The sequence below is a fragment of the Electrophorus electricus genome, chromosome 10 (genome assembly GCF_041902795.1).
Source record: "Electrophorus electricus isolate QZ-2024a chromosome 10, ASM4190279v1, whole genome shotgun sequence".
Lineage (NCBI taxonomy): Eukaryota > Metazoa > Chordata > Actinopteri > Gymnotiformes > Gymnotidae > Electrophorus > Electrophorus electricus.
The window spans coordinates 4,517,799-4,533,621 of NC_137506.1; the positions used below are offsets into that span (position 1 = coordinate 4,517,799).

General features: G+C 38.1%; 1 protein-coding gene across 1 annotated transcript; it reads left to right on the plus strand.

The window, feature by feature from the left end:
- Positions 1 to 5,994: 5,994 nt before the first annotated feature.
- LOC145659427 (cathepsin B-like) lies at positions 5,995 to 15,823 on the plus strand. Its single transcript, XM_081722020.1, has 10 exons — positions 5,995 to 6,153; positions 7,145 to 7,268; positions 7,450 to 7,535; positions 7,891 to 8,005; positions 10,320 to 10,435; positions 11,983 to 12,068; positions 12,156 to 12,302; positions 12,572 to 12,688; positions 13,588 to 13,716; positions 15,342 to 15,823. The coding sequence occupies exons 2-10, from the start codon at positions 7,146 to 7,148 to the stop codon at positions 15,413 to 15,415; spliced, it is 993 nt and encodes a 330-aa protein (XP_081578146.1). The 5' UTR covers positions 5,995 to 6,153; position 7,145; the 3' UTR covers positions 15,416 to 15,823.

The following is a 15,823-nucleotide window of genomic DNA, read 5'->3' on the forward strand; positions in this document are numbered from 1 at the left end:
CCCAGGGATGATGTCACATCTGCACATGTTTATAAGGTCAATCCAAGTAGTAAGACTTAACAGCAAGCAGTTGTTTTCACTATCATACATTAACATTACATTCACCATATATACATACATACATAGTTACTTTCAGCATACGTACAGTGGTGGCCAAAAGTTTTGGGACTGAAATTTTGGTTTTCACAAAGTTTACTGCCTTTCTTTTTAGATACTTTTGTATCTAGGGGTTATATGGTATAGTAAAGTACAATCAAACTTTTCACAAGTTTTTTTTTTTTTTCTTAACAAATACATCCAGTATAGCGTTTGGGCAAAATCTTGACAGATGGAACCCATTCTTGCCTAATCAGTGCTTGATCAGTTTCTCAATGGGATTGAGATCTGGGGAGTTTCCTGGCCGTGGACCCAAAATGTCAATATTTTGTTCAGCGAGCCACTTGGTTATCACTTTTGCCTTGTGACATGGTGCGCCGTCATGCTGGAAAAAGCATTGTTCATCACCAAATTGCTCCTTGCCTGAGAAGTTCGTCTTGGTGGATGTTTTGATAGCTTATTCATGGAAGTGTTCTGAGGCAAAATTCTGAGCAACCCCACACATGAATAGTCTCAGGATGCCTCACTGTTCGCATGCCACAGAGCTCATGGTAGCACTTACCTTTTCTTCTCCAGACAATCGTTTGTTTAGATGTCCCAAACAGTCTGAAGGGGTCTTTATCAGAGAAAATAGCTTTACCCAGTCTTCTGCAGTCTAATCCCTATACGTCCAGCAGAATGTCAGTCTGTTTTTTTGGAGAGAAGTGGCTTCTTTACTGCCCTTCTGGACACCAAGCCATCCTCCAAATCCCTTTGCCTCACTGCACTCTCACCTGCCTTCTGCCATTCCTGAGCAAGTTCTGCACTGGTGGTGACCCGATCCTGAAGCTGCATCCTCTTAGGAGACGGTCCCGGTACTTGCTTGACTGTCTTGGGTGCCCTGAAGCCTTCTTCACTGCAATTGAACCTCTCTCCTTGAACTTACTGATGATTCGCTAAATGGTTGGTTTAGGTGCTATCTTACAAGCAGCAATGTCCTTGCCTGTGAAGCCCTTTTCATGCAATGCAATGATGACTGCCCATGTTTCTTTGGAGTTAACCATGGTTAACAAAAGAAAACTTCAAGCACAATCATCCTTTTAAAGCAACCAGTCTGCTCTTCTAATCAGCATAACAGTGACATCAGCTGCCTTGTCCTCATTAATACTTTCTCCTTAGCTAACGAGAAGATCACTGAAATTATATTAGCAGGCCATTTTGTGGCAAGGCTGAAATGCAGTGGCTGGAATGCATTTTGTGATTAAGTTCATTTTCATGGCAAGGAATGACTTTTGCAATTAAATGCAATTCATCTGATCACTCTTCCCAATCTAGAGTTAATGCAAATTGCCACCATAAAAACTTAAGCAGCAAACTTTGTGAAAACCATAATTCTTAAATAATAGTTACCCAAATTGAAACTATACTATAAGGGAGAAGAAACTATACATAAGGGAGAAGAGGGTTTTTTTTTTTAAAGTCGGACCCCGGGACATGCCTAGATAACAGGTAGTGGCCCTAGACCTAAACCCAGACCTTATTTATTTCCAGCAGCCCTATTCCCATATTTCACCATTGGGTTACATTAAGACCAGATGCATTGTCCTTTGTTCTACAGTCATGTTACAACAAATCATCTAAGCTCATTAACACAGCAATGTTGCACTGCTGTTCAGACTTGCCATTTTATTTTCTTTGTTCTCCATAGGAGAACCAAGACAGTAAATCATGCCTCCTTGCATCACACATGCTCATGCAAGCATTCACACATGCATTCTTTCTCCTCCCCTTTTGCACACACAGGCACACACTAAAATGCCATTTAACTTAATCCCTCTAAATATACTGGTTGTTGATACTGTTCATTGTGTTTTACAGCAGTTGGGTTATTAAATGTATGATTTATTCTCACAAGCCCACTCACTTCATACCAGAAACCACAGCATCGCAAGCTCTTCAGGGATAATCAGGTAGACACTTCCTTCATCTGTTTTGCTGAATTAAACCCACGACACCTCAATAGTGAGGTCTGGCATCCCAGCTACACCCCCCTCCAAGATCACTTTTAAACCAACCACATAGACCTCCTTCAACGTAAACCAAAACTGGTGTCCCTGGTGACTAAGGCCGTACCCAGCCCCACAGACACCATAAATGTGTGCTCAGTGCCTACAGTTCCATATTGGCTTTACATAATACATCAATAGCAAACACAATGTTGTTTTTGCTTCCTATATTTACTCCCTATATTTACTATATTAACTGTGCTATATTTGAGATTACAAAGCATTTCATACTTCTTAAAAAAATAAGGAAGTTTAATGCCCTCTATCATAGACACACACAATGCAGTATAAAATAACTTATTCTGCCCTATACTGGGTGCTTTTATACACCCGATACAGGACTCCATTATGCCCTGGTGCATAACCTGCTTTTGCACAAAACAACACACCTTATACCTCAACCTTAAATCAGGAGCAGATGCTAGGACCTCATACCTCACCCTTAAATCACGAGCAGGTGCTAGGCCCTGGCAACTTTTTGAAAAAAAGCTAAGCTTTCACTGTCCAACTATCATGATTCATGATCAGTTGCATGCTTCCTGTCTTTTTGTTCATTGTCCATATAGGGCAACAGTGACCTTCTCAAGTTGTAAAATGTCTTAATTTCTTCTTGTGGAAAAGGTTAATGCATGTTCATTGCTCTTCCCACAGGTGTGTGGGTGAGTTGAATGATTAGACTTCTAGCTGCTGTACCTACTGGGTTATTCAAGGACATCATGAATTTGATAAGGAGGACAAAAAGACAAAACAGGATTAGCTTTTCTTTCTTTCAAAAGAGTCAGGAGGAAGAAGCTAGGCAAGAGAAAGCAGAAGAGGCATCTACTCTTGAAGAATGGTTCTCTACAGACAGCTGCATTCTCCACAGTAGCTGGACAGTTAGTAGCATAATGAGGATACTCAGAGGAAGAGATAGTCACCCCTGATCTGACTGTAGTGATGGGGGCTTGGTCCTTAGAATAATGTGTGACAGGTGTAATGTCACGCATGGGATGCTGAAGACTGAGGCTTTTGTCAGTAACTAGACTAGAAAGATGTGTATTAACCTTAGTTCACTCACTAGAAGTACTAGAACAATCAGAAAGGAAATATTGTGCTCTCATATGGTGCAAGCTCACAAAGGTGCCCTAAGGATGGCCAGGGTGTTTAACCAGTTGGCATTTGCAACTTGATGCACACTACCTCTGCACATCGCATCAAATGCCTGGCCAGTAGAAATGAGCCAATAAATGTTTGTCTTATTCTGCCCTGAGTGGCCTGCTATGGAATTGCCTTAGTGCTTCTGAGAACCTTGTTATTCACAGAACCAGCCCACATTTGCACAGATTTGTTTATTAGAACCAAGGATGCATCATCAGCGGAGGATGTGGCACAGCTCACAACAACAGTAAACAGTAGTAACAAGATGGTGGAGCACTGTGAGCATTTGTGCTGTTGTTACACATGCTTGTTTTTATCCAAAAAGGAAGCATGGTACAACGATTGGTGATAAGAAAATGTATAATAATAACAACAGATAATAAAATAATAACAAATAATAAACAACATTAATATAATGAATATAACAATATTAAATAGTCATGGAAATGTAGTAAAAATACATGTAGGCTAAGTTTAATGTAATCAACCTATAGTCATAAATAGCTGATGTGGAGTATTTCTGTAGCTGAATTCAGTGTCCCAATCAGGACCCACAAAAGGGAAGCAGCACAGGGCTGAGAGGCTTGTCTTCCCTTTTGGGTTCCTCCCTGGGGAACAGTGATTTACTCTGGCTCAGCACCAGATGGTCCCGGCTGTGCTCCGTGCTTGACAGTAGCATGTCACACACACTTCTCTTACAGGACCCACCGCTGAACACTTTTTTCATAATCACTGTAGATAGAGGCCAATCAATGAGAGAGAGAGAGAGAGAGAGAGAGAGAGAGAGAGAATGCAACAAACTATTCCAGCACCACCCAGTCAAGTATGGCTGTTGCGTCACCTCCGCAGGCCTTTCTGAGCATGTAGACATGGTTTGTTCATCCCCTTTGGCATCCAACTACACATGCCTCTGCTTGAGAAACTCCACCTATTGAAGCTGGCTGGTGCCTCAAAATCAGGGAATTATTGTATACTGTAACAATAAAGTGAACATCATTATAGATAATCATACAGACATTTGCCAAGCTACATACTCAGATTTTGTGTATACATTCAACAAATCGGGTCCAGTCTTTGCTGTTCCCAGCGATACTATCAGTGATATATATATATATATATATATATATATATATATAAAAGACAACATAGTCAAGTCATAATTGTCGTTTATTTATCTTTATTTTGACCAAGATCTAGAACCTAAATACCAAAAATGTGGCTTTATCGTTAATTAGGTAGCTAATCAATAGGGGTAAAAGACTACTAGCATTGCATTAGCATGCTTCACTGCACTTAAAATTCACAGCGTTGATTAATTATTTTTTTGTTTTGTTTTTCTTGTTTATACAACCAGATTTTACGTGCCTGAGTTTAGGGTTAACATAAAAGTCACATGACATCCTAGCAACTGCCGACACTTATCATATTTATTCTGTCAAAATAAAAGTCCTAATTTTTAAACGCATCGTTTAAAACAGAAAACCGGTCATTAAAAAAAAAAAAAAAAAACAAAACAATGAAGAAAATGAAATACATTCTATTTATTTAATAAAATTCTGAAAAATCCAACCATCCACAAACACGGAGAGGGAATTATGTAATGTAAAATCTGAAACTCGGGTGTTGTAAAACTGTCATAGTCAAGACACCAGAACCTTTAAGAAAAAATCAAATTTAAAGTAAATATATGTCTTCAGACAACTTGTACATATACTAGGTAATGAATGAAAAACAGTTCATTTCTGTCATTTTGGTTGTATAGCCTGTAGTTAAACTAGCATGACTAGTTTTGCATTGGTGTTTTGTTGATATTGTCTTAGTGCTCCATGACACCTGTAATCCACAAGAACAGTAAGAAACCTTGGGAGTAACCAGACCCATTGGGTAGCCATCCTCTTTGGCTTTCTGCATTTCTGCAAATGAAAAATTATAAAAGTGATTAACTTTTATTATGTAATTAATTTTCAATATGCTGCATACTCATAATTTATTTGGAAATCTTTATGTCAATTTTAGATATTTATGAGAATAAGCAGATTTGCATCTTTTTGCAAAGTCTTCCTAAATTAAATTAAGTATTTAAAAATATTGTAATAAAAAAAAAAAGATACAGTAGTTAAAATAGTTTAGTCATTTTAAGCACTACATAGTCTATTTTCTTATAATTATAACCTTATCTCAAAATTACTAGAATGGACTTGTTGTAACAGATTTTGTAACAAAAAGCTAAAGATCATAAAATAGTCTAACTGAAACCAGCCCAATTTAGCTCTTTCACTGTAGGCTTGTCAATGCTTGATGAAAATTTGTGCTTCTCATCCACACTAGTTTTACCAGCTAAAATAAATGAATGGGACTTAGGAACAGCAAGGAATATCCAGTAGGCTATATACTGGCTGTAAAACCCAAAGTTAGAAATACACTTTTTGTCTTATTGAATCCTGTTGTCTGACCCTAACCCTAGTTTAAAACAAACAAACAGTCTTTAAGCCAGGTTTAAGATCAAATCATCCAAAAAGTCATATTTTTAATCCAATTTGATTAAATGTTTTATTAATATAGTCAATTACTAGCTATGCAGTAGCGGTAAAATAGCACATTGGCATAATCTGCTTTTGGGGTGGGACGTTCTTTTTGTCAAAAATGGACAGGTTTGCCCTGGTGGCTTTTATTTTGGCACACGACTACAAAGTTCCAGCAACTGTTGCTCAGTTCACGAAGCGCACCTGACTAATCACGTGAGTTCACTGATATTCTTTTTCTAATTTGAGAAGAGGAAATCAGCGTTCAGATCATTTTCACTATCGAGTTTGTCGCATAACCAAAAGAGAAAAAGGACGAAAGTTGATGACCGTTTCAAGAAACATCACTCCAGGTATAGCTACATCATTTAACTTCGTCTTTTATTACATTGGTTGTGGGAATGACATAACAGCGTCCGTTCTCATGTAAAGATAGTTGGTGTGCTGTGCAGTTTCAAATTGTTAATTTAAGATTTAGTTACCTGACTGTAGCCTTAATTTAAATCCACACCCATGATCCAAGCTTCAAAGTTCGCAAAATGATCAATAACATGTTGTAAAGCGTTTTGGTGTGATAACGGTTGGCTAGACATAAGCATGCATCATAATGTGATCTCACACTTGAGTTTAGTTACGTCGGGCAATATCACTCTGATTTATTTATTTATTTATTTATTTATTTATTTATTTTACATCTTCGAGCTGACTTGTTTGTTTGTAACCGTAAAGGCCTTCCAATACAGGCTCATTGCATTATCATCTTGATTTAACACTTTGATTCGCTAGGTCGAAGGGCAAGATCTAAAAATGAATGAAATACTACTCTATTTCCCAATGATTTCGAGTATCAGCTCGAAGACGGCTCTATAAATCCTGTAGGCTACATAGCACCAGATTAAGCCCAAATTTTATGACGTCATCATTTTTGTTGAATTTTAAGATTGCCTTTAATCTACAGTAGATATTAAGGGTTTGAACAATTTCTGCTTTACTGTGCCTTTCTGCCATGAAATTGTCTTATACACCCCACCCCATCCCATCATATAACTAAAGATGATCTGTCGTGCTTTAAGTCATTACTTAGTATTTAAGGGTAGTTGGGTACTTCCAGCCAGAGATGCGAATATGGTGGTATTTGCGTCTCTGTCTGTTCCTATTATAGTGCATCCGTTACTCATGTCACATGGTAATAATGATAGTTCACTTGTTTAATTTCTGTGCAGAGATGGTGATTTAGTTTTTCTCTGATTTAAAATTGGGCTATGCATTGAATCCTGTGTTGTTCACTCAAATAGTTAGACATTCATTGAATGTTAATTTTAATGCATTATTTGTATGCTCTAGAATGAGATGTGTGCCGTTCCTGTTTCTAATATCTGCTCTTTCTGTGAGCTGGTCCCGACCACATGACTCTACAATCTCTCATGAGATGGTCAACTCCATAAACAAAGCAAATACTACGTGGAGAGTAAGTGCTGCTATTAACATTTGTGTGCCTTTGATTAGTTTGACAGCAGTTCAGCACTACTAAGTTCAACCAAGATTAGCCTGTTTTATAATGTAAGCAAATGTGATGTGAATGCCATTAATGAAGCCCTTTAAATTATTTTCTAATTTATCAAGATTATTTTGTCTGGTTTTCTATAAAGGCTGGGCACAATTTCAACAATGTAGACTACAGCTATTTGAAGAGACTGTGTGGAACCATGCTGAAGGGACCCAAACTCCCAGTCATGTGAGCATATTGTTGCAGTGAGACACTGATTGGATATACACAAAGCAATAAGATCCCAGTCATTTGTAAATTGTCTATTTTGGCAATGCCATAGTGACATGTCTTAACACTATATATGTACATACTGTAGATCGCACTTTGTTGTTCTCTGCACTACTTGATGAATAATATCACATTTACATTATCCAGAGCGACTTACAAAAGTGCTTTGTCATTTACTCATGAGCATGCAATATCACATAATGGATCACATGCCTTGTTTCTGTTTTACTCAGTCAGCAGTATACTCTACTTCTGCATTTGTCTTTGTTGCAAAGCACTGTCCTTGATCTGTGGTGTTTTTGCATGCTTGTAGGGTTCAATATGCTGAAGACATCAGGCTTCCCCCAAATTTTGATGCCAGAGAACAGTGGCCTTACTGCCCCACTCTAAAAGAGATCAGAGACCAAGGCTCATGTGGCTCCTGCTGGGTATGTTCTCTTTGCTTTCAAAATGAATGGACTCCTTGGTCGTTTTTGCATTTTTGAATGTGCCTGTGGATTATTCAAGTGTTCCTGGTAGAGCCCTTCTCTCCACTGTCACAATTCAGAACTATACTCCTGGTATATATACAGTCAGTGTAGAGTTCACTCTAGGCTGTGCTTACACTTGGATTAACTTTACCAGAGGGAAGTTGGGATGACGGACAGAGAAAGAAGTATTGTCAGTGTCAAAACATTTTCACAAGTTTGCCTTTAGATAAAATGTCTAGAAAAGAACCCGGCTGCAGTGGAGACCATGGTTGTAATTATGACTGCTGCCACTGGTAAATATGTTAAGTGTTCAAACCTGTTAGTTGTTTTCTGCCCACATTGGGCAGAAGGATGGAGAAGACTGAACAATATGAGGTGAGGTGTCAGTTGAGTCCTTCTAATGATGAATCATATGTCATATGTTCATATGACATTTCCTCTTTCATGCCTGAAGAAGTTATGGGGTTGTTTTGGTCATCTTTAGAATACAGTAAACATTTAACTGTGGAAACATGCTTTATCTGCCCCAACAATACAATAAGTTAGTTTGCCTTCTTAAAATAATGTAAAGTAAAACTAAAAGCTGTGACCTACTATCACAAATTCCTTTAGCAGGGCAGCAAACGTTTCAAATGTGGAAGTACAACCAGAAAATTAAACAAGTGGATCACAATGGCTCTGGCCATTTGTAAACGTTTGATTTATTAATTAAATTGTTTTAGCTGTAAATATCTAAACAGGAACCACCATCTATATAGAAATCTCTAGGCAGCATTTAATGGAAATGGAACCTTATCATACAGCTTACTGAGACACTGGTGAGATGGCATCCCATTCATTCCTGGTCTCTTGAGGGCTTTCACCTCATGTTTGGTCCCTAGGAGAGTGGAAATATGCATTTGTACAGAGTGCTGGCTAAATAAATAGCATTATTAGTACCTTCTAGGAAGCATGAATTAGCCACCTAACTGGCACACTTAACAGGACTGTTGCAACCTACTGCTGACTAGTAGCTTAGCTGGTTGACAACCTTTGTAACAATAGCCTGTGATGGCTGATCAAATTTTATAATGATCTTGTAAGGGTTGGCACCAGGCCGAGGCCCCCTCCGGCCACCAGAGGGAGGCCTTGAGTCAACCCTACCACTGGTTTAACACCCAACAGCCGGGCTAGAGCTTATATAAGCTCAGTGACCCAGTCAGTCTTTGCTAAAGTTTTGAGCCAAGCTCCTAGCTGGTAACTTCAGGTATTGAGGTCTGTGAGCCCTCTTGCTACTTCTCACTTCTTGTCTGTGAGGGTGTTTGTGTTTTTACACGTCCCCTCCCCTCTCCAGTTTTCCCTCTCGAGTCTGTCTCTCTCCCAAGTCTTCCCTTAGCCATTTAAGTTCCTCCCCGTTTTCTGGTTTTGTTTGGAAAGTTTTAGTTTGTTATTCCCCAGTGCATCAGGGTTGCCATTTCTTCTTATGGCGTCCTTTGTTCTCCCTTTTTCCACGCTCAGTGTGGTGTTTAGTTTTTTCCTTTTGTTTTACCTGATCCAAGATCTAACTGTTCTGCACACAGGCCCACCATTGTTAGTGTGGTTGTTCACCCAGTAGGCTGTTGGTGTCATCACCTAGCTGACCTGGGTTCTTTAGTGTATGTAAAATAATAAATGTTTTGTATTTGTACATAGCTATGACCAACTATAATTTAGATGACCACAGGTCCCTCCTCCACATTCAATGAAGATGAAGGGGGGGGGACAATTAATTATTGGTGCTCTACATTATTGGATTCCCTTATTAATCAGCAATACAGTTTATGCTACTGTACACTGTCAAAATATGATCAGTTTATTAGCCGTCTATTGCGGTAATCTAAGCACCGAGACAGACTTTGGGTCAGAAGTGCGCTGGATAGCATAAAATCATGTCTTGGTACAGCTCATTAGGTAGTGAGATGTACCGACTGTATGGTCAGTTATTTGTCTGCAACTTCATATCTGAGTCCTAAATAGGTGAGGAAGAGGTCTAACACTTTTTTGGCTGAATCACAATATGCACAGGGTGAGGGAGGCTGTGGTAAGACAGGCTGTCCCTCCCACAGACATAGTGGGTTGTTCTGATTTTTACATGGATTTGTGTGTGCTCTGTAGATCAGAGTAAGACATGAAGCAGTACATAAAGTCAGACTGATTCATTGTTATTTGCTTTGCTTATTCATTCCCAAGAAAATATGAACACAAATTTTGCTCAGGCATGAGTTGTGGAATATCTTTCTGGGTCATTTTACAGGCTTTTGGGGCAGCTGAAGCAATCTCTGACAGAATCTGCATCCATAGCATTGGCAAACTGACCACTGAGATATCTGCTCAAGACCTGCTGACCTGTTGCGACAGCTGTGGGATGGGGTGAGTGAAGAAAGGTTGTGTTGTGCTGGATTTTGCAGAGGTTCAGCATTCTTGACTTCTCACTGAGCCGGAGCTGCTGGTACAAGCATGAGTCAACCATTGAAACAAAACTGTAGACTTGAGTAATGTTGGCATTGTTATAGAAACATTTGCTTTTCAGTGATGCACATGAGTTGCTTTAAAATGAAGATGGTACCTTTTGAGAGACATTCATTTTCCATGCTTAATTACATTTCAGTTAGAACAGTACAGGTAAGCCCTAAAGTATTTTATTGAGCCCATACATATAACTATATAAACACTGTTAACATGAAGACAGTCATGAAGACTGAACATCGCTCAAGGTGAGTCAAGGATAGTCCAAAGTCTGCTGCCCCTGAAATACAAGCAGAAAAAAAAAAAAACCCAAAGAAACAAAACCATGAGCTACTCAAAGCCATGCATTAGTGTTTAGGAAGACCACAGGTGAAGAATATTAAATGTCCACAATATAATTTATTTCAGCATAACCCGAGGAACACTTAGATTGTTGAAAGGTTTTACTTATTTTGTGAAGTGAAAAATGCAGTATGTTGCACTGGCCTGCCACCACCTGAGGGAGGCCTAGTGCTGCACATTAGCAATTAAGTGTGATCTTATACCCTTATATAAGGGCTTGGCAATGTGTACAAAACACTGGCCTTTTAATCAGTATTCTCAAAGAGCTGTTACCTGCGGGTGCCTTTTCTGTGAGTATTGTTGTTTTTTGGTTACTTCTCCTTAGAAGTTTCCCCTTCTGTGCATCTCTTTCCCCTTTGGTCTCAGAGAACTGACTTGTCTGTCACTACTCCTGTTTTATTTTATTGTTCTACTCATTATTCTTAACTTGAATTGCATCATTAATTTTAATAAGTTTCAAGAATTCTACAGTTAAAACTGTTTAAATTGTAAGAGCATTTAACACATTTTTAAGGGGGTATCAGTCTTCCATCAAGGTGAATTCCACTCTATACAGAATGTTGCATGCATGTCTGCACAGTGTTATATTTTCAAGGTTGGTGTGGTCTGTGGGTTGGTGGGGCCGGTGGTGCTGGGTTGGTGGAGCCCAAAGTGACATCTTTTCATGGGGCTCCAAATCTTTGGCGGTGCCCCTTAGCAAGACACCATGTTCAAAGTGACCCATATCAGCACCTTCCTCATGTTCATACTTTTCAGCAAACAAATTTCTATCAGTGTTGTTTGCTTAGCACCTTAACAAATATAGTTTGCTTTGTAGGCATGATCATATCCAGGGTATGGTTCTAAAACAGCTGATGAATAATTTATTTACTGAAATTCAAAGGCAGAAAAAAATTGGCTTAAAAAAATGCTTTTTATGAAGAAATGACATGAATTCATATATTGTAAAACCAGTGCTCTGGCATGCTTTCTCTGCACAAGATTCTGTTCATGTTTCATAATTATTAGATAAATTATTGTTCCCAAATACCTATTCAGTAGCTCGATTAGAGGAGTGTTAGCCTCTATAATGCAAGTCCTTTAATAATTTTCCTGTGTTCACATTTTAGTTGTAATGGTGGATACCCTTCTGCTGCATGGGACTTCTGGACAAATGAGGGTCTGGTGTCTGGAGGACTCTACAACTCTCATATAGGCAAGTGCTAATTCTGTCCCCACAGTAAAGTGACAAGTATGCAGAATTTGAATTTCAGTTATTAAACACAGCTATCATGTTTTACAGGTTGTCGTCCTTATTCCATTGAGCCTTGTGAGCACCATGTGAATGGCACCCGACCCCCTTGCACAGGGGAGGGTGGGGAAACTCCAAGCTGTGATAAAAAGTGTGAACCTGGCTACAGTCTCCCTTACAACCAAGACAAGCACTTTGGTAAGCACCTTGATGGACCAAATATACACATTATTCTGCATTAAGGCTTTTAATGATTACAGATATCAATGCTGGCTGATGATATAATTTTTATCTCTAGATGACCATGGATGAAAGTTGTGCAGAAATCACTTTTAGAGCCATGGTTGCCTTTAGGTGCTTTAATGATGTCTGAAAGTTTTTAAATATAAACGTGAACTGCAACTGAACCAATTTACCTCACCAGCACATCAATTTCTGGATATTAAACCATATTTTTCTTTTCACAGGAAAACAATCGTATAGTGTTCCCTCTGATGAGAAGCAGATTATGACAGAACTCTTCAAATATGGCCCAGTAGAGGGAGCTTTCACTGTATATGAAGACTTTCTCCTGTACAAGTCTGGTGAGCAGTATACTCCATCATCCATTAAAGCTTTATTTCACTAGTCTCAGTTGTGTAATAAGATGTAAGTATTTAGCTTGCACAGCTTGTACCATGTAAGACACAGCAAACCGCCAGAGTATGCCACAGAGTAATGTGTATACTAGACACAACAAGAGCTTTAAAGAGACAGTGAGACAGAAGTGATTAACCTGTTCCAGTTAGAATATTTGCCCAGATGGAACCAGATATGACAAATGAACCAGTGAATCCATAAAACACTACAAAATCAGGCAAGTATGTTTAGGTGATGGAGTAAAATGCCAAGGAAAAGTTGGGATTCTGGCAGTGGCTTGGTTTAGGGTACTTGTGGATACTAATCTATTTGAGCTAAATAAGGATACTTACACTTACACGTACACTGTTGAAATATGATCATATCTCCAGGACCTAACATCCCAACCCTTCCCATACCAGGGCAGTCACATTTTTCTTCATAGCAACTATATTGGTCATAGTTGAAAATGTACTTAAGTTTAACTGAAGTTTAAAAAACAAATGTTTACAAAAGCTTTACACCATTCAGACTCTGCTGCTTATAGTGGTTTAAGCACCAATTTCTTAAATATCTCCAATATCTTTGCCAGAATATTTCATAGGCTAAAATTGTTTAAAACAAACCTTTTGAAAAGGAAAAATTATAATACCAAAAGGACATTCAGCGACATGCAGATGATATCCATATACCAGCCCCGTCTCAGTATGCTGTATCGTTTGATGTAGTGTGACAGTTCTGTAATAAGCAGTGTTTGCTTCACGGACTATATAGGATCAGATCTGTAACACTGCTTCTTTGCTGTTCGCATTGTTAGAAACCTCACTAAACTGCCCTGCTTCATGCCTATTGTTGCATATTCAAGGAGTATATCAACATGTCCGTGGGTCTGCCGTTGGAGGCCATGCCATCAAGATCTTGGGTTGGGGAGAAGAAAACAACACCCCCTACTGGCTGGCAGCAAACTCCTGGAATACTGACTGGGGTGAAAATGGTAAGACCAGCTACAGTCATTTGAATAGTGAGACAAATTTCTGATAATTAGTTCACAATTTATATTTATATAAATATTTATATTTGTGCCTCAAGGTGAAAAAACTGCTTGGTTTGCTTGGAAACCCTGTTCGTGCCAATAGCCCTTATGCCATTACAGAACACACCTTTCCTTTTTTTTTTTTGTGAATTAATATCAAATATCACACAAGCTGTGCTCTTGCACTCTTCCTCTGCCCAAGGTTAATTCTGATTAATTTTGTTCCCTTAAAATTGAGCATTGAAATTACTGTAGTTACTGTACTGTACTAATGTACAAAGTCCTCTAATAATTTTCCTGTGTTTGCTTTAGTAATGGAGTATACCAGTACAAAATCAATCAATATAAAATAATTAGGTCGTCATTTATAAATTTTGTATTAGCATTACTGGGATTTGATCCTCAAATTAAGGAGAACCGATCCCCTCTCCAGGGCATTAATATGTCTGAAGGGATAATTCCTAACAGTTCTCTCTATGTGCATCATTCATTCAGCTGTTGGTGTGTGAAAAGCACTCAGTAGAGAACTGAGGGAGTTTATGTTCATTTTGTGACTTAACCTGTTATTCATTTTTCTTTTTTCCAACATATTCAGAGTAATAAATAAAATAATAAAACAACTCAATACTTTGCTCACTAAAGTGTTTCGCACACGAGTGTGTTATTGCATGTGTACATACTTGAACTTGAACCTTGTACTACATAGTAATACACTAGTGGATTGTTTTCCTCTCATTATTAGTACCTGTGTAAGATTCTCTCATATGCTCTAGAACAGCAGTTCTTAATCTGGCCCTCAGGAACCCACAAACAGTCTGAATATTCTTATTACTTGTAATAACGTCCCGTTACTCAGATTGAATTCTGATAGTACCGTTTACTTCATGATGACTATGAACATTAAATTGGACTCCTGTGCTGAAATATTATGAGAATACAACACATTGTGCGTTATGAGATTCAGACAACTTGGTGCTCTCAGAGTAATTTACTTGCATGTTTTAACAACCCACAATTATTTATTTTATTTAATGCTTGCCCCATCATCTAGTTTCTTGACTGTGGTATGAGAAGTAAAGGTATTTCATATGTGAGACATTACTTCATTTAGTACAATATCTTTGTACTTGAGTGTACAATAAGATGTTTTCATGATTTTTTATTTCCTAGGTATAATATAATCTTATCCACAGAAGTTTGTTCCAACAAGGCAAGAGCCAACTTGATGCAATAATTGTACTGCGTTTGCTCCTGTTTGGTTGGAAAAAAAACTTGTAGCCATACCATTCCTTTTCAGAGGAGATTGCTAACGGTGGTGTAATAGAAACCGAATGATGCTAATGGTTATGTAATTGAAGCAGTATGATCACAAATTAATGCCGTACTAGGTTTCTTATGCATTTGATTCCTAAAGAATTTTGTCTAGTGATGTTTGTATGTACACCAGTCCAAAAAAAAAAAACTGATGCATGCACAACATTTGGCATATTTAGCCTGCAAATGCAGCAAACAGGACTTGACCAACCTTTATTTTACCACACATTTAAATGTAATTATTTTATAGGCTTAATATTTTATTATTTCAGGTTTTTTCAAGATCCTGAGAGGCGTGGACCACTGCGGCATTGAATCTGAGATTGTTGCTGGAATCCCTAAATAGGTCATACTGAAGACAGACAAGGGATAAAAAAATATGAAACACAATCCAGGTTTTATAAGCAAAGGGAAAAATATTCTAATTTCTCTTTCTGTTTGCGAAGTAATTTGTCATTTGAAGTCATGCTTTTTCTGATTGTGGACATCCAAACCTGATAGGACTCCAATCAGCCATCCAATTTCTTTTTTTAATGACCACCAATAGATCTTTTCAATACTACTAAATGAGATTTACTTTTTAAAAGTTTTTATTGTTCAACTATTGTCTCATTTGTCAAGTTTATTATACGGTTTTAAGGATTTTCTTGTTTGGTTTAATTAATAGCCTTTTTTTTTTACCACCTATAGTTGATTAGATAAAACAATGTAATAAGTGATTGTGTAGAGACTTGAAATAAAATTTACCAAAATA

Coding starts and splice junctions, on each gene's coding strand:
- LOC145659427 (XM_081722020.1), top strand. CDS start 7,146: ATGAGATGTGTGCCGTTCCTGTTTCTAATATCTGCTCTTTCTGTGAGC. Junction 7,269..7,449: donor AAGCAAATACTACGTGGAGA/GTAAGTGCTGCT, acceptor TTTTCTATAAAG/GCTGGGCACAATTTCAACAA. Junction 7,536..7,890: donor GGACCCAAACTCCCAGTCAT/GTGAGCATATTG, acceptor GCATGCTTGTAG/GGTTCAATATGCTGAAGACA.